Raw genomic sequence first — 20,609 nt, 5'->3', positions numbered from 1 at the left:
ATGGAGATATCATTTTTAGTACAAGATGTGCTGGAACAAAATAATATTTGAAAGTGTTAAATGGGTCAGTTTTAATTCAAACTGCTGCCAAATCTTCACTAAATCAGATGTATGACATTTTTCACCCCGCATGCTCATATGCAAATTTGACAAGATTTAATAGAGATATGATGATGAAGTTTGGCCCATCAGAAGTGAAAAAGGCTTGTTTTAATTACATCAACGTTGTGTTAAATGTGTTCGGAGGCTCATGTGGGGAGACAGCCCATTCCAAAGGATTTAGGATTAATTCTGGATCGTCGGTTGCAGTGAAATAAGTTTTTGATCCCAAAGCAGCTGCACGAAAACTCAGCTATATGAACTGTTACTTTAAAATATCACCGTGGAAGAAGAATACCTACTCATAATTAAGGAATCTAGGTTATCTAGGTCAGGACGTCGCACACAAATCCTTCCCCACTGCAAACTGCAGCTGCAATTATAGACTTAGAGTTGATAGCGTCACTAAAAACTGAGCATCATCTTTGTAAAAGAATATTTTGATTTGCCTCTTTTAATTTGATCAGATTACAGTAGAGAAGTGGTTTATTCAACAGTGTATTTTACATTTTATTTCTTCAGTGTAAGCATAAGTGACACAAAACGTGGAAGTAGTCACATTGGTGGTACTGTGGGATTCAAATTCAATCAAAAGAAAAATAAAGAATCCTTTTTTAACCAATTTCCTGTCTAAACATTCAACATTCAGATTTCACACAGTCACACAACATTGATTTCATGATGATCAATGTTCGCGTAGTTTGAAAACTGACTTGATTTGGCTTGTGTGAAAATTTCTCTGCCTGTTTTTAAGAATAAACACTGATAGTTAATGAATATGAAATTCATCTGCAAATGGCATGACAACCTTAATTACCCTGGGACTCATAACAAAGCAGATGTCAAAAAAGATTACATAAGATGTTAATAATTGATGAATTTCTGTTTTGGTTTTTTTTTTACCCTCTTGGCTGTGTCTTGAAATGTTGACATTGTGACCTTTGTAAAGACATTGATTTGGTTTCAGTGCTTGGATAGGACTTCATTAGATTGTACTTGTACTTTGAATTTTTTAACTAGTGCGTGTACAATTCTTCATTCATTATTTTTCCAGCATTGTCAAGAAAAGGGGTATCTTTGTGATGCCCTAGAAGCTAGACAACGCGTTCTCTAAATGACAGTCTTATTTTGAATCCTGAAATCATAACTTTAGCAGTGCATTGTGATGGTTAAGATTTAAAGCCTCCTCGTGTCTGTTTTATACCTCACTTTCCATAAATTATGAAAGTATATTATGATACAATTTTTTTTACAAGCAATTGATGGATGGTAGGTAGATAGGGAGATAAGAGGATAGATCATCTGAGGGACTGTTTGCACACAAGAGTTGCTGCTGCTATTTTGGTAAGCAAAATTAGCAACAGATTTGAAATGTGCTCATTAGTTTCCTGATTTGAAAGGGAAAGCATTTATTTGGGGGGCATTATTATTTGTTTCAAGACAACACACCTGGCAACTATTCTATTTGTGGGAGCAACACTATTTAAGGACATGCTGTGAATTACAACAAAGCAGTTTTGTATAAGAAATGGAGTTGTCTTTGACTTACCTTGTTATTATCATGATTATGTGGAGCTTGAGATGAAGAAATGATCATGTTGGGTTTGACACCTTCCTGATTGTAAAAGTGTCCAGATAAAACAGCATTTTCTGTATTTACACACTGGTTTCATTGTATCGATGGTTGTGTTTTTCCAGTCAACGTTTAGAGCCGCTTTTGTTTTTCTTGAAACGAACAAATTAGGTAAAGACAAGTTGTCAAAAATTCTTCAATCTACTTCGGATGGAACATTTGAAGTTAAAAACAATCCAGTCTCGGGCACTTGTATGAATTCAAAACAATTTTTACAGGAAATTATAAGAATACAATGAGTACATTCCAGGTTCAAACTTGTGTACTTGTATTAGTATTTTAAAAGGGGAAACACATAAAAAATAATGGCATCTTGACCTCCTGAAATCTTAAGTGGAATTAAACTAAATGCAATAAATCTGTTGTTAGTTTCTTATTTTCCAGAAAACAAGTCATTATTAATTTTGTCAAGTAGCATCAAATGCATGGGAAGTCACTGGACTTTCCAGTCGACATTCAGCTCTTATTGTTGTTATTCCTGAATTACTCATCTTATTCTGACCAAGCTCTACTCTACTGCTATCCAACATCAAAATAAGTCCCATTTTTGGTTCTGTGGGGGTCATCATAACGTTCCCATTTCCCATTACACCTGTGTTAAAAAATTAAAATAAAGCATGCTAAAAACCCAAAGAAAAAGCTACACATACTGTACTTGTGGATTTAATTTTAGAACTCACTGATCTGAGGTCCAATGAGATATTTAGAAATCTTGCCAAAGTTGACATGAAAAAAAAAAATTTTTTTTTGCGCATTGTATGTCATGAGGGAGCCTCTTGGATTACATCTTTGTAAAAATAAAATACGGTAAGTGCATTAGAAAGAGTTTTTTTGTTTTCTTCCCTTACACTGCTTGAAATGTAAATTCTGTCACTGTTCAGGTTTATTTATTAGAGTAACATCAATATTGATGTTCATCAACTGTTATCCTCACCCCAGATCCATAATTAATACTGTAGATACCCACTAAGATTTAATGAAGATACTGTTATTTGTTACTGTAGCTTTTCACTAGCTGTGAACTAATCATTGTGCTGTCTGCTCAACTACAAATTTTAGATGGTTAATGGTGGCCCATTTCAGAAGGTCCCCGTAGGGAAATCACTGCCTGAGGCCACAAACTCAATTAGGCAAAGGGTGAAAGGTCCTAAAATCGATGGGGGGGAAAAAAAAGAAATTGTACATGTGTGATGGGTTTGAAGGTGCATGACAAATTTTCACTTGCGATCAAGCTGGTAAGCATTAAGTATGTGGCTGATTTGTGCTTTCATTCCATATGTGGTGATTCATGCCCACTAACAAACTTGTTAGGCTTCATTTGGTAACCATCGCGGCTACGAGGTGTCACCCATGTCACCCACTCCTGTGGATCTCACTGGGATTTTTTATTTTTTTTAACGCCTGCAGCACCTCCGAGTCCCACAATCCCAGCTGTCACCACCGCTAACTGTTACCACAGCAATGCTGTCGCTGTGGGTTACTGATAGTTGTGGCTGCTGCAAAACAGTGGGAGACAAAGACAAATCCAACCCTGCTTCTAATCTTCTTTATATGGAATAAGGAGGAAAGGTGCTGTGGTATTGAAAACCTGTGTAGGTATCTCAAAGGCAATACAAAATAATTGCATGATGCCTTTCATTGAAAGCTATGAAACAAGTCTTAGAAGGGAGATTTGGATGGAGGGAGGGAAGGCACGAAATGAAAGATTGTAGGGCGTAAGGGGGGACAGCAAGGAAATTGTATGGTCAATACAGGAAGGTTAGTTTGCCATTCACGGCAAACCTTAATCCATTTTAATTGAATAGATAAGCAAAGTCATTTTACCCGATAGACTCCTGCTGCGTGATCAAGCACCTCTGTCCTCTCCTTGCCCTCCATCGCACCCTTGTGCACGCCTTTTTCATCTTCGCCTTCTTTCACCTCTTCATCCTGTGTCTTTTCACTCAAATGTAAACAAATCTATGTTAGAAATTAGATTTCTTGTTTATCCTTGGACAGTCACTTCTCTTTGTCTGTGACAGTATATAGTGTATGCACCTAAGCACTTCAGGCAAATACCTGAGGTCTTGGTTGTAAGGTAGACAAGAAAATTATTCTATCACTGCTGTCATTTTCAAAACCGCTTGTCCCCATGGGCGTCACAGGTGTCACCAGCTAGTTACAGGGCATATATAGCCCAACACCTAACATAGACAAATAACCATCCATATGCAAATTCTTGTCTTGAGATAATTACTCCTCACTTAACCCAAGATGTTTTTGGAATGTGTGAAGAAGCTGGAATAACTGGAATCCAAAAAACACAAGCACACGGAGAACATGCAAACTCCACAAAGGATAAGGTGTGACACAAATATGGCTATGGTCATTATAGTATGAATTAAATGTTATATAAAAATAAAGTTTAGTAAACAAAACATCACAATGACAGCTACAGGAATTTCAGCTAGATCCAAGCTGATATCCACTATGGAGTAAGTCCACCAGAGAGCATTATTATGCTCATCACTACTGAAACAGTAGTTCACAAACAGAAATTTCCTACCATCACATTAAAAGTAATTTTAAAAAAAAATTACAATTCCCTGTTGTTGGTTAGTGGCATCTTGTCCAGTACACATGAAGTATAATTTGTATATAATTCAGAGAGGCGGAACAGTGAATGCGCATCTGCCTCACACTTGTGAAGACTGGTTCAAATCCATCCTCACCTGTGTGGAGTGTGTTCTCCCTGTGCCTCGGTGGGTTTTCTCCTTTGTTCCAAAAACATGCATAATATCTTAATTGAAGACTCCAAATCATGGGTGTCAAACTCATTCTAGCTCAGGGGGCACATGGACCAAAATCTGTTATCAAGAGGGCCTGACCCGTAAATCATGGTTTTTATATAACAAGTTCTATACTTGACTTAAAAACAAAAACTTCATGATTGTTTTCTTTGTTTTTGTAGAGTCCAAAATAATACGTGCACATCACTATTAATCATAAAACATTTCAATTTTTTTTTCTTAAATTTTGATAAAAAAGAACAAACACACAATGCCTGTTGTTCACACAAATATCTCACAGAACAGAGAACTGTATTAGGATGTCATTTCTCAGGCGTAATTTATATTAAAACACCATAATCTTGTTCCCTAAACAAGTGCAAGAAGAGTGTATACAGTTGTAATGCTGCGTAACAACTTTGATGCACCCACTATCTGTTTGTTCAAGTTATTCAGGTGCTCTGTAACACATGGATCGGATGAAATTAACCTTTTGATGACCACCAGCATTATGTTATAAATTTTTAATGACTTGCAACATAAAGCTTCCTGGTGGAAAATAGAGTGAAAAGTCCAAAAATCACATCCTCCATTTGCATATTCCACTTTCTCTCTGAACTTTGTCAAGGTGTTGTATGTGTAGCCAGGCAGACACCACAGGATCACCGCTACGAATACAGGGAAATTAGAAGCTGCTCTCGTTGTAGCTTTCATTGGCACCCTCTCCACAAACTGACAGTCAATGTGTCATCAACTCCACAGATGAAAATGGCCATTTGTGCAACGTCTGTAATGCCCGTGCTTTCCTCAATTGCAACGGAAGATGCAATAAGTGACTTTATTTTGTGCTGTAACTGGCTGTCCAAATCCACTGAAAAATGGGAAATCCCGTCTCCAACCGAGTTTCTCGTCAACTTAATATTTTCAAAAGCCTGCTGCCTTCATCACGCGTGTTTTTACAAATGCAGCCTCATTAAATGGTTTTGAAGCCACTGTGATTTCATTAGCAATGAGGTAGCTAGCCTTCACAGCAGCGTCACTGATGTCTCTGCTGTGAGTAAACACAGACTGCTGTATCCTCGGACCCGCCAACAGTTCATTCACTTTCTCTCTTCTCCGCCGTCTTTGAAATATTTCAATAATATTTCCCAGCATGAAGACTCAAATAGTGGCAACAAAAGTTCTATTCTTTCAGCACTGTAACATGCTGTGAACGCACCAAATGTACAGCTTTCACATTCACTTCTGTGAATAAATCGGAGGATAACCATTTTTCTCGGAACACGCTGCACTCTACGTCCACTTTTCTCAGTTTTGACAGACATGTTGCGGCAATGAGAGGGCTAAAGTACACATTAGAAGTACCGCACTATAGAAGAAGAAGAATAGATCATGAGGGGAGTACACAAATCAGCTCATGGGACCTGTCCGCTTGACCTACTTACTCTGCACCAGTATAAACGGTTTTCTTGCTGATCATAATTATTAACAATCAGAACATCCATCCATTTTCTTAGCCGCTTATCCTCACAAGTGTCACGGGAGTGCTGGAGCCTATCCCAGCTGTCAACGGGCAGGAGGCAGTGTACACCCTGAACCGGTTGCCAGCCAATTGCAGGCCACATCCAGACAAACAGCCACGCTCACAATCACACCTAGGGGCAATTTAGATTGTCCAATTAATGTTGCATGTTTTTGGGATGTGGGAGGAAACTGGAGTGCCTGGAGGAAACCCACGCAGGCATGTGGAGAACATGCAAACTCCACACAGGCGGGTCTGGGATTGAACACGGGACCTCAGAACTGTGAGGCCAATGCTTTCCAGCTGCTCCACTGTGCCCCCACAATGAGAACAGCAGTTGCTTTTTTGAAAAATTGCAGCTCTTTTTTGTGTCCATGTCCATGCCATCATTTTATACTTTATAAAATCATCTTGCGTTGCCGGATTGAACCAGTTTGCGGGCTGGATTCGGCCCGCACATTTGACACCCCTGCTCTAAATTTACCGTAGGTTTGAATGTGAGTGTGAATGGTTGTTTTCTTTCTGTGTGCCTGATGATTGGCTGCCGACCAAGTGAGGATCAACACTGACTCTCGCCCAGAGTCAGCTGGGATAGGATCCAGCTGACCCTAGTGAGGATAATGAGGATAAATGGAAAATGGATGGAGGGATGTATAATTCAGTTTGTGTCCCATAAAGGGTAAATGCACAAATGTCACTGCTGTAAATATTTCTCTTTTTATAATCACTAATAATCCCTTTTAAAAATTGAGTTAAATGAAATAGGATCTGCCTGTCACAATATATATGTCTCTTATATTCAGTACACTTGCTACTGTTCCTCCCGGTGTCCTAGTGATCCTGGATCTTGGCAGCCAGTTAGTTGTGATGAGGGCCACACCCCAGTGAAGTCACTCCCTTCTTGCACATAAAAAAAAAGAGTGAGCGCGATATGTGTGTTTAACAACCTCATTCAAATGGGGAAGGCAAGCTGTAAAGCATCGTGCGGGACCCAGGTCCGCCACTAAAAGCATATTGGGTTTAGGGGCTTCAGACAGTGAAATATTTAATAGACCCAAATCCCATATGTATTTATAACCATTTTACATTCATTACCTCTACAGTTTTACTCTCAACTAAACACAAGTTGTCGAACCACACATCATTTTTACTACTGCTTCATTTTACCCAAGCCCCTTTGTTAAATATAGCAAAATGGATTTAACGTCAACGCCAGTCTTTTAGTATTAAACAAGGTTGTAGATGTTAAGGGGAGCTCTAAAGTGTTGTTAATATTTTTAATTATGATTTTATTATTCATAGAGATATTTGTGTGACAATATTTGTCACATGATACATCATTATAACATTGGCACAGACTAAAATTATATTTTTCGCGCAGTACAACTTAAATAAAGCCATTAAAAAATAGCAATGCAGTCAGTACACCCTGGATAATATTTTTTTATCATAATACATTTTTGTGCCATAAAGATTCACCATAATCATGTTATTTCAATATTATATTGCACACATAACAAATGACCTTCTTGCTCTGTTTGTTGTATTGGAAGTCAGAAATGTGCAGTTTTTATGCTGCATTTTATGTTTTTTTTTTAATTAATCAAAATTGTATGACTTGTGAATGTTCAGACATTTTCAATGTGAAGATATTTCTGACCTGTGAAGGTTTCGCCTTTTTCAATGTTAAGATGGGCGGCACGGTGGGCAGCTGTAAAGCCTTGGCCTCACAGTCCTGAGGTACCAGGGTTCAAACCCCAGCCCCGCTTATGTGGAGTTTCCATGTTCTACCCCGCGCGTGCGTTGGCTTTCTCCAGGCACTCCTCCCATATCCGAAAGAGTTGCATTATTTGGAGAGTCTAAATTGCCGCAAGGTGTGATTATGAGTGCGACTGTTGTCTGTCTCTATGTTCCCTGCGACTGACTGCCAGCCAGTTCAGTGCCCAATTACAGCCGGCCCTGGTGAGGATAAGCGGCTCAGAAAATGTATGTGTGTGTGTATATAACAACAACAATCGTTCACGACAAAAATCATGAAAAATGGATAATAATGTCTGACGTTTTTAATGCACAAAAACTGCAGGAAGCCAGAGCTGCTTTAATAGTCTTCATCTTTTATTTATGAGTATTAAAGCCTAAACAATGTAGATCAAACTTTACTGTATTTAAAGAAAACCTCCAATTTTTGTGTTATACAGTAGGTTACATAGCACATAGTTTCTACGTCTTTTTTCTTAGAATATTTTCTTATTTTGGCTTTGCTTTCAAAGTGGCCCCCACACTGAACTTCTGACACTGCTTGTGGAAAGAAAGAGCCAGTATTTAAAAACAACGAGCATTTGCTTCAGACCAGCATCTGCAGTAAAGTTGCTTGAATACATGATGTAATGACTTGATGTCAATGTACCGTAGAAAGTAATGACATAGACCTTGCAAATAAAATGTTACCAGTGGGCCATTTTAGGTTTTGGCTTGGGAATAGCAAGCAAGCAAGTTTCTTTCGGCTTGTCCCTTTCGGGGTCGCCACAGCGTGTCATCTCAGATGAACGCATATATATGTTTGGCACAATTTTTACGCCGGATGCCCTTCCTGATGCAACCCTTCTCAGGGAATGGAGGCCCCAGTGGGATACGAACCCACAACCCCTGGTTTACCAAACCAGTGCTCTAAACCACTGAGCTACAGGGCCTCTAGGTTTTGGCTTGGGAATCTCTTATCTAAATAAGTGTCTCATGTAATCTCTCAGGTATACTGACTTAAAGACAATATTAGTATTTTTGCTTGTCCCATTTTTTTGTGCATGTGGTTTAGATCCGCAGACAAGGAGGCATCCAGCTGCTAGTGGACCTTCTGGACCACAGGATGAGCGAGGTTCACCGCAGTGCCTGTGGAGCCCTGAGGAACCTGGTTTATGGCAAGGCCAACGACGAGAATAAAGTGGCCCTGAAGAACTGTGGAGGGATCCCAGCGCTAGTCCGCCTTCTAAGGAAGACAGGAGATGTTGAAATAAGAGAGTTGGTTACAGGTATGATGTTTAACAACACACACACATTGTAGCTGCACTTATGTAGAGCATGACCTTGCATCTTGATACCCACATAGGTGCTGTTAATGTGGTAAAAAAAAGAAATGTTTGCATTACACAAGACGATTTGGAAATAAATGAACCGCATTTGATATGTAGAGGTGTAAACTCTGACTAGACGACACTTGCACACAAAAATCTGGGTCGTGCATGCAACATATTCTTACGCAAAATGCTCTCTCCTTTGCGTTTTAGTGGAGATGTTTTACAACACTCCTTCAACTCCCTCTCATGTACAAACAATTGCAGTGTGTTTTGTGTCCTTGACAACAACACTGGCAAATATTTCAAGTCAGTTGAGGTCATTCATAACTTTTCATTGAAAGTATTTAACCAACTTTCACTATTCACTGAGACCAAAGCTGCTGCACATTCCACCTTGATTGACTGTGAAGAATTTCTCTACAAATGTGAAGTAGCACTAGACCACAATTTGAATGCAGAAGTGGGACCGAAGTCAGCCAATATTGTCTTGAAACCTCACGACTCAGACATGTTTTTATTTCTTGCTTTTCTTCTTTATACTTATTTGGAAGCCAGTTGCATTATAATACAAGTTTCTTCCTTTTCCATTTGTCTGTCATTTTCTATAGCCCAATACATCATGAGTAAAATACTTTAGGTAAAATGTGTATTCTGCAAACTGCCTCCCGTTCGCATCATATTCATCTTTGTTCTCCACTTTAGTGCATCACCCAGCTGTCTCTGTAATATAATAAACATTCAACTATCAGTATCACATCAGTATGTGGTTGCAATTGTTTGTCAGCATGACATTGGTTCTGCAGCCTTCGGAGAAGTCAGTGCAATGAACTGCTGTGTCTGGAGAGTTTAAATTATAAATTTTTTTCATCACTATGGACAAAATTATCAGGGAGCGTATACTGTATATGAGATATTTCAGAAATGTTACAGGACTGGTGTCACAAACAAACAACAAACTACAAGTCTCGTCCTTCAATGTAATCGGCCTGTATTGTGACCTCAGTTCTTTGCAACAATTGTATTTTTTTTCCTCACATACTTTTAATCTGTCAAGGACAGAGTTTGTGATGATGAAACCGATAATTACAGACTTCTTAGGTCTTATAGTGATCATTACCACCCCATGATGAATCATGGCTCTTTGAATACCACCCACTGACCAAGCACCAGCGGAAGAGCCTGAGCTCACCAAGGTCAAAGAAGGCAAGATAGTTAAAGTCCCAAATCACTCATTTTGATTGTGTTCTTCAATGTCAGGGGCATTATCCACTGTGAGTTCTCGCCATGGGGCCACACAATTAACTTGCACATCAACAAAGTGATCAAGGGTGTCATCAGGACGACCCATTTTTAAGACATGGATGACATCAGCTGCGGAGGAAGAATCCTTTCAGAAATGAAGATGGGTGGCAAAATGGCTAAAACACCTGGAGGATCTCTTTAAATGGGCGAAAATTTGTAGCTTGTAGTTTGGGTTTGAAATCTATCTTTTGTGAGACATATTGTATTATGCTCACAGGGACATTCCATCTTAAAGCCATAACATACGCTCGTCTGGGAAGAATTATAAAAACACGAAGCATGTCCGTGGTTAACGCTGTCAATTCATCCCATGGCATTTCCAGGTGTACTGGGAAGCTTAAACATTTGGATTTCCATACACTGGATGCAATGGCCCAAGATTAAACCACTTTTCAAATCCCAAAGTCGTCTGTTTGACTGATAGATAGCATAAAGAGAATTCTGCATTTCATAGAAAAAAAAAATCTACTGCTCCAGAGTCCAGTGGTCACAAATCTTTCAGCCATCATTGAAACCTACCCATTATTGTGCAACAATTGAATTCCACTATACTACCGATGGGTATTTACCAGTATTTCCTGCGCAGTCAATAAGAGAAACTTTGAGTGAGGAGTTGGTTGAAAGAGTTGCATGAGCAGTTGGTCACGTGATAAAATGTGAGCGTGAGCACTAATATTCTGTAAATCTGCACACTAGTGCCTGCGTGGGTTTTCTCCGGGGACTCTGCCTTCTTCCCACATCTCAAACAATTATTAATTAAAAAATTAATTAGATAAAAAAATAATTAATTGAAGACCCCAAATTGCCCGTAGGTGTGTGTGTGAATAGTTGGTTGTTTATACTGTATCTACCCTGACAATTCGCTGGCAACCAAGTCAAGGGTGTACCCCATCTCTTGCCCAGAAATTGCTGTGATGGGCTCCAGAACTCCCACGACCCTTGTTTGGATAAGTGGTACAAAAAATTGATGGATTGATGTAAATTCTCATGGTGGCTATACTTCTACATCTTTGTCTTTGTGTCTGTCTGGCTTAGAAGAAGCAGTCTTTATCTTGTTGATGCTTTATATTCAATGACAAATTATTAGAAGTGGTTCAATGACAGCATGCATGGTGACCCTTTCACAGATGAATCAAATATAAAAAAAAGTATATATGGCAGCATTTTGCCACTTGCATAATGACTTAAATGGAACAGTATCACATGACATGTCACAACTTTTCTAATATGTTTTGAATGTTTCTATCTTGTTGTAGATTTGAGCTTTAAATATTTTTCACAGTGATTTTACACCAGACTGGAATAGAAGATTGCAGTAATAAACATGGAGAATAGACTGTATATGACACTCAATCTAAAGTAAGCATTTTTAATGTAAAAGGCTGAATTGATAATCCAGCTCTTGCATTGGACGTCACCAGGTGATAACAGGTGGGTGGGTGGAAGGATGGATGGATGGATGGATGGATGGATGGATGGATGGATGGATGGATGGGTGATTGAAGATTGTTGTGTGTTGTGATTGAAGTCTGGAGTGTTGTCTCAAATTTACATTTAACCTGAGTCCAAGAAACATAAAATTAATTGAATTTAATCAATTAATTAATTAATTAATTGAATTAATTTAATTGAAGTAAAACGTAGGAATTCAGTTTTACAGTAAAATATCTCAAATAGCTTGACCTTTGTTGCTAATCGGTGGCTAAATGGTTTTTTAATGAGTAAAAGTTAATTGATCCATCAGAAATGATCCACCCATGCATTTTCTCAGCTACTTATCCTCACGAGTGTCGCGGGAGTGCTGGAGTCAGTCCCAGCTGTCATCGGGCAGGAGATGGGGTACACTCTGAACTGGTTGCCAGCCAATCGCAGATGTATAAAGGCCAATGGTAGATAATCAAACAGGATGCACACATGAAGTCGTTATTGTCTGTTGAGAGACATAGTGGTTATGCTTGAGTACAAACCAATGAGACTCGTTACCACCCACTCGTCGACAGTCTTATCGAATTCTATACTCTGTGATTAAAGGAGCTTTGTACGTCTGGGAAATGAGACAGGAAACCTTTTACTGTATTGGACTGTCGTTTCTGAAGCTCGAATTTAGACAGGCGTTATTGGCTTTCTGGCTCTCCGTGCGAGTGTGATAGTAGGAAGTTGCGGCTTTCCGGCCTGTCAGTCAAAGTCTGGTCAAGGTTCTGTGTGTCAGTAGGAGATGCTATCCATGCATGTGGACTCACCTTGAGCTGCTGGACTGTGACATATGGCAGGCTGCAGCTCTGGTCTCTTTTGTTTTGACTACTCTATAGATAAGAGAGGTACAGGTCACATCAACAGTTCATGTACATGTTTTGTTTTTAACTTGTTGAAAATTGGAAATAAGTATTTCTAACCTCCATTATGTCCGACTATGGTGGCAAGTTGCTTGTCGGGTTCTTACATATGACTCAAAGCTCTGGGGACCGGGATTCGAATCCCTGCCCATTTTCTGTACCCTTCTCGTATCCCACCTATCTTCAGATGCGTGGGGTACACACCCTGAACCGGATGCCAACCAATCGTAGCACACATAAAAACAAACATACATTCACACCAACAGGCAATTTGGAGTCTTCAATTGACCTACCACACATGTTTTGTGGATGTGGGAAGAAACCGGAGTGGCCAGAGAACACACACAAGTAGATGGAGAACATGTAAACTCCACACGGGCAAGGCTGGGATTTGAATCAGAACAAAACCTGTCAAAATAAAACCAGCAACAAGGCTGAATGTCACTAAACAACTGTTCAGTTTTCCTCATGGCTCCAGTCATCTCTGACTATCATAATGGTGAAATTAATTACTTGGATACAAGACATTTCAGCTTCAATCTGTTTTCAAGTCACAATAATTTTCTGTGAATATTGCTCAGTTTTCAGTTTTTTCTACACTTAAATATGGAGCTACATTAATCCTTTAAATATGATTGACACAATATGCTGAAATCTTTTTCTTCTCCATTTATTTTCACAATTTTCAATAATTTCCTCTATAAATAAATTCACGGTGCTCCAGTTGAGGATCATTTGCCTTGAAAGCATTCGCCAAACTTGTGTAATTTGTATTTGTTTCATTCTAACATTTTTACATCTGTTATCGATATGTGGCCCGAGCTGGTTTTATGATTATAAACCAAGGCATCATGGCGGTTGTTCCTCTTTGCCTTCAGAAATATTACAGAGCCCAAGTCAGCAACCTGTTCTCAACCTTTTGCCAAAGTCAATATGTCCGCTTTTGATTTTTCTTTTAGTATATTTTCTTATATTTGCCACATTTTCTGTATCATTACTTGTCTTTGGCTTTGTTCGTCAGCTGGTTCTAACTCTGTGGTTAACTAATTCACGCACAGCCACGTTGATGAAGACTGTTTAATAAAACATTTGTACTTGAGTCCTAACAGGCCTGGCTCTCCCCTTACAAGTCATACTCTCATTTATTCATGAATTCATGCAATCATCCCCACATTTTCCCCAAAGCACCAAGCTCCTTGGAAACTGTCTGTCATGTGTCTTGAGGGACCCAGTGGGAGCCAAGAGAGAGAGAGAGAGAGAGAGAGAGAGAGGAGAGAGAGAGAGAGAGAGAGAGGAGAGAGAGAGAGAGAGAGAGAGAAAGAGAGAGAGAAAGAGAGGGATTAGAGAGGATGAGATCAAGGAGGACACACACACACATAGACACACTTTTTTGCTGCCACACACAAAAGCTCTTGTATGATGTCATTGTCTTTGGGTCACCTGACTGCAGTGCTCCAAAGGAACCCTGTGGGCTTACTGAAGCATGGCAGATCCGTGTTTCTTGAGCAGGCAGATGTGTGTGCGATAGTGTGTGTCAGACCTGAATTTGGCCAATGTGACACAGTGGCAGACGCACCGTCCTTGTCCCAGAAAACATTGCACCCCCTGCTCTATTTTTTTTCCAGCTCGCACCTTCCGAAGAACACATCTGTGGCTGCAACCTGATTGCAATCATGTGCCGCCGACATTACTAACCTCTTAAGAAACGCGGGATTGAGTGTGTCAAGACTGTTGACCTACATTCGTTCTCTGTACCTTAAGGCTTTCGGACTATGTTTGTGTATACACTTGTAGTTCTGAAATCTCTATTTTGTTTGTTTACATTTTATATATTGGTTCTCTATACATTAAGGCTTTCAGGCTATGTTTGTGTATTCAGTTGTAGTTCTAAAATCTATATTTTGTTTTGTACTAAAAATCTGTATTCATACATCCATACATTTTCTTAGTCACTTATCCTCATGAGGGTCACGGGAGTGCTGGAGCCAATCTCAGCTGTCACCAGGTAGAAGACAGGGTACACTCTGAACTGGTTGCCAGCCAATTTCAGAACAACAGTAAAAAACTGTCTGGCTATCATGTAGATTCCAAAGCAACAGGTGCCATTATTTTTTTTTTTAGTATATGTGAAGCATGTCTAAAAGGAAATATAGACAGAAATCCATAAACAAAAGCAGTCAACGGCTAACGTATAGAGTGCTTAACTTTATTCGACCATTCAGTACAACTTGGTTCACATGTAGACAAAAGCCCCAAATCTGTTTTTTTTTTTTAATGTGCTGATTTGTATTTTAGTAAATATGGCACGTTTCCTGTTTGTGAACCCGTGACAGAAGAGCGTTTCTGAGGAGAGCGCTAAGTGATGACAAATGCTCCCATGGAAACACACAAAGAAAGGTTCAAGCCCTTGATTGGTGCCAAATAGCAGCTATCCTTACCCTCGTCAACCTCTTTGTCCTTGTTTCCCAGACAGTCAAACAAGCACACACAAACAATTATCTTTTTTTTTTTGTCTCGCTGATGCGTAATCTTACTCAGTTGCAACATTTTGTTTATGCCTGGTGAGACTTTTTTAATCTTTTGTTTTATCAATATAAAGTGCTATTATACAATAACAGAAGGACAGTTTAAATTAGACTTTTCTCCTCAGGAGAAGAAGCAAAAGTTCTTTTTAGTATAACCAGGAATTTTGTTTAATTTCATAAAAGGAACTCCTACTGTAACTGTCAGTGTTTTTTACTATTGTAATGACACAACTACAAGCATTTCCCTTCTATAAACATTTATTCATAACTTTTTTCAAGAAATTTTGATAGCTCTTGTGTGTTTGTACTCAGTTGTGAACCCATTTTAAGATGAACATGAACAAACATGTGAATATGTAATTCCATTCAACATGTTTTCCCGCAAACCTTTTTTTGAAGCTATTTTTGCAAGTATTAATTTCCTGTGTGCTTTTCTGCGGGCTTTTGGTTCCCAAACTGTCAGTTGCTTGCATGATGTGTGAGTTTGGTGGCACCAGTTGCATGGGGGGTAAAATGGCAGAACTCACCATGGCAATATAGCATTGCATGCCATCTTTTGTCTCAATCTGTTCCTGCCTGACCTTATCATTACTCAGCGCTCGTCTGACTGTCATACCCTGCTTATTAGTTCATTGTCACCCACTTTGTCACCAGTACACGCAGTTGTTAAGATTTTTCAATATGCAAATGCTGATCAGACTCATTTATGACATTTGGTTTACTTGCCAGTCAAAGAAAATATATGTTTTTATTGCTTGTGTCTGCACTTGATTGTATCAGCATTTAAACAGTGTGAAAATACACAGGCTGTTAATGACAGCTTGTGTTCAGTGTAGCCAAGGCACAAAATTACTTTTTAATGCATCACAAATATCTACTAAATCTTAAAGACTGCTCCTAGGATATAAATAGAAGGCTGTCGAAAAGTGATAAAATGTTTTTCTATAAAATGCCAGCTGTAAAATCCCTCTCCAGTGTCTTGTGCAGTCTCCATTTTGGCCTTGAGCCCAGTGGTCTGTCCTCAGTTGCAGGCAGTTTTAGAAGTTTTTGTTTGCCACATAGACGTGAGCAACAAAGGTCCCATTTTTTTAACCTCACAAAATGCAAGCAAATGATTTGCCCAGGACACTTCTGCAAGGTTCATGTCACTGTCTGTTTAAAATTCAAATATATGCCTCTAAATTTCATAACCAGATGAAGCTTGGATCGTAAGGAAGCTTTTAATAAGGAAATGTTTATACCGATGAAATCAACTGATTCTTCTTAAAGTGCCACTGACATACCTGTATACATTGTAAAATAGATATTGCTATGAAAATTACATATAATATTATTCACTTCAATGTCTATATGAAAAAATAAATATGAGCGGAGAGCGTGTCATTCGCGGTTGCTCGCGAGCCATATTTAGAGGATATGCGGATAACTTCTGACTAACAACAGATTCCCCAACAGTATGTATGACAGTATGTAGTATACTCAGCCGCGAGCGACAAAAATGCTGCAGCCGGCCGCGGTCTCTCGCTGAAAGAAGGATTACGTTGCCCCCCCCAAACAATTTTTTTTTTTTGACAGCTCTATACACACACCTACCTGTCATTTGAAACCCACAAAGCTCTTGTCCTTTGCACCGGTGCAATCCATTTTTCACGACAAACCGGGTCTTTTGGAAAACTGTGAAGAGTGAATCCATCCTCCAAAGTGTTTGAGCAACATCCTGCAATACAACGAGACGGCATTTTGGCTAACACACAGGAAAAAAACAGCTACTTTCCTGCTGGTAAAAGTGGTATAAACACACGAACCCGTCAGTCTGGGCTTCTGGGGAAAAAAAAAAAACATCACTTACTGCTTCTTCTCCAAAACAAATGCCTCGAGAGGATTTTCATGGCGGGAGATAAAAAAAAAAATCAATATACGAATACATCATAACATGTGGTTAAAAAAACGGATGGATCTATTCCAGCTGCCTTTTTTTTCATTAAAAACAAAAAAATCATGCTTTACGTGTCAGTAGACCTTTAATGAATGAATGAATTAATTAATTTTTATGTACAGGCGTGCTGTGGAACCTGTCATCGTGTGATGCTCTCAAGATGCCAATCATCCAGGATGCACTGGCTGTGCTGACCAACAGCGTCATCATCCCTCACTCTCACTGGGACTCCTCCCCCAACCACCACGATGACCGCAAAGTTCAGCTTCATACTTCCCAGGTGCTGCGCAATGCTACTGGCTGCCTCAGGTAAAAAGCACCCTGGACAGTCCACGCAATTAACATTCATATGTATGTAGACATGAAATCGAAATATGCATGCATGTAGACATGCTAATTATAACAACTGGGTCAAGATCTTTTTGTACATATAGTCTGTTTACACTTGATGGCTCAGAAACACCCTTTGTAAACCACTATTTGATTTTATTGATTCTCTGCAGTCATACTTTAGCAGCATGCATAATTCACCATGGTTTTATTAGCTCTGGAATTGCAGTTTTCTATTATTTATATTTAGAGTAAAGGCCATCTTTCAGTTGCACAGGGTACTTCGTACTTATTTGCCGATATAATTTTTACTTTAGAGTCAATCAATTAGTCGAAACTGGTGTACACTTGGATTTTGTTGTTTTTGTTTTAATGTTCATTTTCACAAGGCTATGCTATATTGGTCTGGGGAGGGGGAGGCAAAATTCAATGAATCCAACCAATCAAATATACAGCATATATATGCGAGGAGCACCTGATTGAGGCAAATTTATAGTGGTATGATTGGCTTTCCACACATGTATTAATGGCCCTAACCGTGCTGACTGGAATGTTCAGAAGCTTAGCTACGCGCCTGTAACCGATGCCATCATGATGTTTGCAGCAATTACATTGTGATGGTCTTGAGACAGCTTTTTACTCTTTCCCATCATATGATGTCTTGACTCACACCTTGGCAATGAGACCTTTTTGTAGGCCATCAATGAGGATTAAACCAACTGATAGTTATTTGCACTGAGAAGGGAGGATTGCTGTTTTATTGTTTTTGTGTTGTCTTAACTTCCCATCCCTTTTTGCACCTCCCTTTGTGTGTTTAATGGTTTTTCCCTGTCACATTCTTGGACACAACTTAATTTCTGATCTTATTTGTTCTACTTTCTTATTATGTATGGACCTTTGGACGTACATTTCATGAGAGAAATGGTGATGTTAAATAATTGTTTTCAGCCACTGTATTTGTGTGGATGTATATCCATCCATATATTTTCTAACGCTTATCTAAGGTCATGTTGTTGGGGCAGTAGCTTTAGCAGGGATGCCCAGACTTCCCTCTTCCCAGGCACTTTATCCGGCTCTCAAGGCCTTCCCAGGCCAGCTAAGAGACGTAATACCGCCAGAGTGTCCTGGGTCATCCTGGGGTCTCTTCCCAGTAGGACGTGCCCGTAACAGCTCACTAAGGAGGCATCCGTTAGGCGTCCGAATCAGATGCCCCACCGACTTCATCTGGCTCCTCTAAATGTGGAGACGCACCAGCTCTATGCTGAGATCCCACTATCTCTGAGAAAGAGTCCGGACACTCTACGGAGGAAACATATTTTAGCTGTTTGTATTTGTATATGATCTTGTTCTTTCGGTCACGACGCAGAGCTCGTGACTAAAGGTGAGGGTGGGAACATAGATCGACCTGTAAATTGAGAAACTCACCCTTTGGTTTAGCTCCTTCTTTACCACATCGGACCGATTGGACCAAACTCTGACTCCGGTCATACACGCAGCGATACATTTGCACCATACATTTTTTTCACTTAGGCAAAGCAACAGTTTGTGAACACTTTAAACTTATACTCATTTGCTCCTTGACTCAGCTAGTGACCACAGCAACAACTCTTACACTTACACTAGTTCTTATTATTTAATACTTTCTCTTTAATGCATTAGGCCGATAAAAAATGCTTCAGGCTTGTCGAAGTTGGAGATGATAAAATGATATCATCCAGAAAGATGGTTAGTCTACAGTCGCTTTAAATGTGACATTTCACAACGTAAAGCAATTTGATCTTTGAATACATCGACTGTGTTGGGCAATATTTGCTTTGAAAAGACTATTCAGCAATAGTGCACTCAATGACTAAAGAATGTTTGTTTTTAAACATAGTTTTGACAAAATGTTGTCCCTTCCTTATTTATGATTAACAATGAATCTACCAATTTCACGAGAACAACAATATGGGGATAGGTTCACATAAAAAAACCCTCAGAAGACAGTGGTTAGATTTTAGATACTTAAAATATCTCACATCCACTTTGCTACCTCCCCATGAGTTGTTTCCTAAATCAACCACCTGCAGCTTGAACATTAATGCTCACTCCACTCACTCCTGTCAAGCTTCTGCCCCAGCTTGCGCACGTTTTTCGAAAGGATTTCGAAGGACTGCCACTGATAATTTCATATTTTTGTTTGTGCTTGGCGACAAATGTGTGTACTGCAACATTTTTGTACACGCCTGTGCCATCAACATGCCAAATATTCATCATTTGTATTCATATTGTTTTTCTTCAAGTTTATTTGAAATGTTCCTATTTTACATGTATTCATATGTTTGGGTGTGTGCAGGAGCTAATAACGCAAATGGACCTTTTGGTGATGTAATCAACTGCTGCGCACACACACACACACACACACACACACACACAAAACACACACATTAAGACTTATCAAGCCAGACACTTGGTGTTCTGTGAATGCTTTTCAATATCCTCAATAGCATCCATTCAGTGCTGTTTACCTCCCTGCAGGGTGTTGGTTCACTGCCAAGGCACAGAGACAGGGAAAAAAGAGAAAAAAAAACTGTTTCCACACTGTGCACACTTTTCCTGACTGCAGTTCTGTTTCTGGGCTTATCGGGATCTCCCACACACGCACACAAACACGCACACTCTTTTCCTGTTTGCTTCAACTAAGACACCCACTCTCATGAAGTCAGAATTAATGGCTGGATGGATCGAGACTGAGCATTGTCACAATGACCTTGTAATTTTATTGCTATTATTGATGCGCTTTGGATGGTGTGAGCCAACCAACTGGTGATGACCCGCTACTGTCCCCACACATGCGGACGTATGCACATAGACGCAGTTGGACGAGTGTCTCGAGCCACCTCACACCAACTGCTCTCATGTCACTCTGTGGTCATTTGTTCTTTGAGCGACATTAGAAAGCCATCTGCCAACCATTCATTGGTGTCCATGTGTTTCCTGTACATGTTGGATGCTTGCATGAATAATAACGCATGAGGGTAATTAAATGAAAACCCTAAATTTCCAGATAAAACAGATACTGTGTCTGTATTTGTCGGCCAGTAGTAGGTG

General features: G+C 39.5%; 1 protein-coding gene across 4 annotated transcripts in view; it reads left to right on the top strand.

The window, feature by feature from the left end:
- ctnnd2a (catenin (cadherin-associated protein), delta 2a) overlaps positions 1-20,609 on the top strand; it is a 272,667-nt gene that overhangs the window by 190,862 nt on the left and 61,196 nt on the right. For all 4 annotated transcript variants that reach the window (XR_009792632.1, XM_061804648.1, XM_061804649.1 and 1 more), the window contains exons 15-16: positions 8,835-9,048; positions 17,312-17,498. Coding sequence is in view for 3 of the 4 variants with exons in the window: in XM_061804648.1 (XP_061660632.1) it covers positions 8,835-9,048; positions 17,312-17,498 (401 nt within the window). In the remaining variant the exon portion in view is untranslated. The remainder of the gene's footprint in view (positions 1-8,834; positions 9,049-17,311; positions 17,499-20,609) is intronic.

The sequence above is a fragment of the Syngnathoides biaculeatus genome, chromosome 19, assembly GCF_019802595.1.
Source record: "Syngnathoides biaculeatus isolate LvHL_M chromosome 19, ASM1980259v1, whole genome shotgun sequence".
Taxonomy (NCBI): Eukaryota; Metazoa; Chordata; class Actinopteri; order Syngnathiformes; family Syngnathidae; genus Syngnathoides; species Syngnathoides biaculeatus.
Note: the sequence above shows the minus strand (reverse complement) of the source record. Positions and strands in the feature narration are given on the sequence as shown.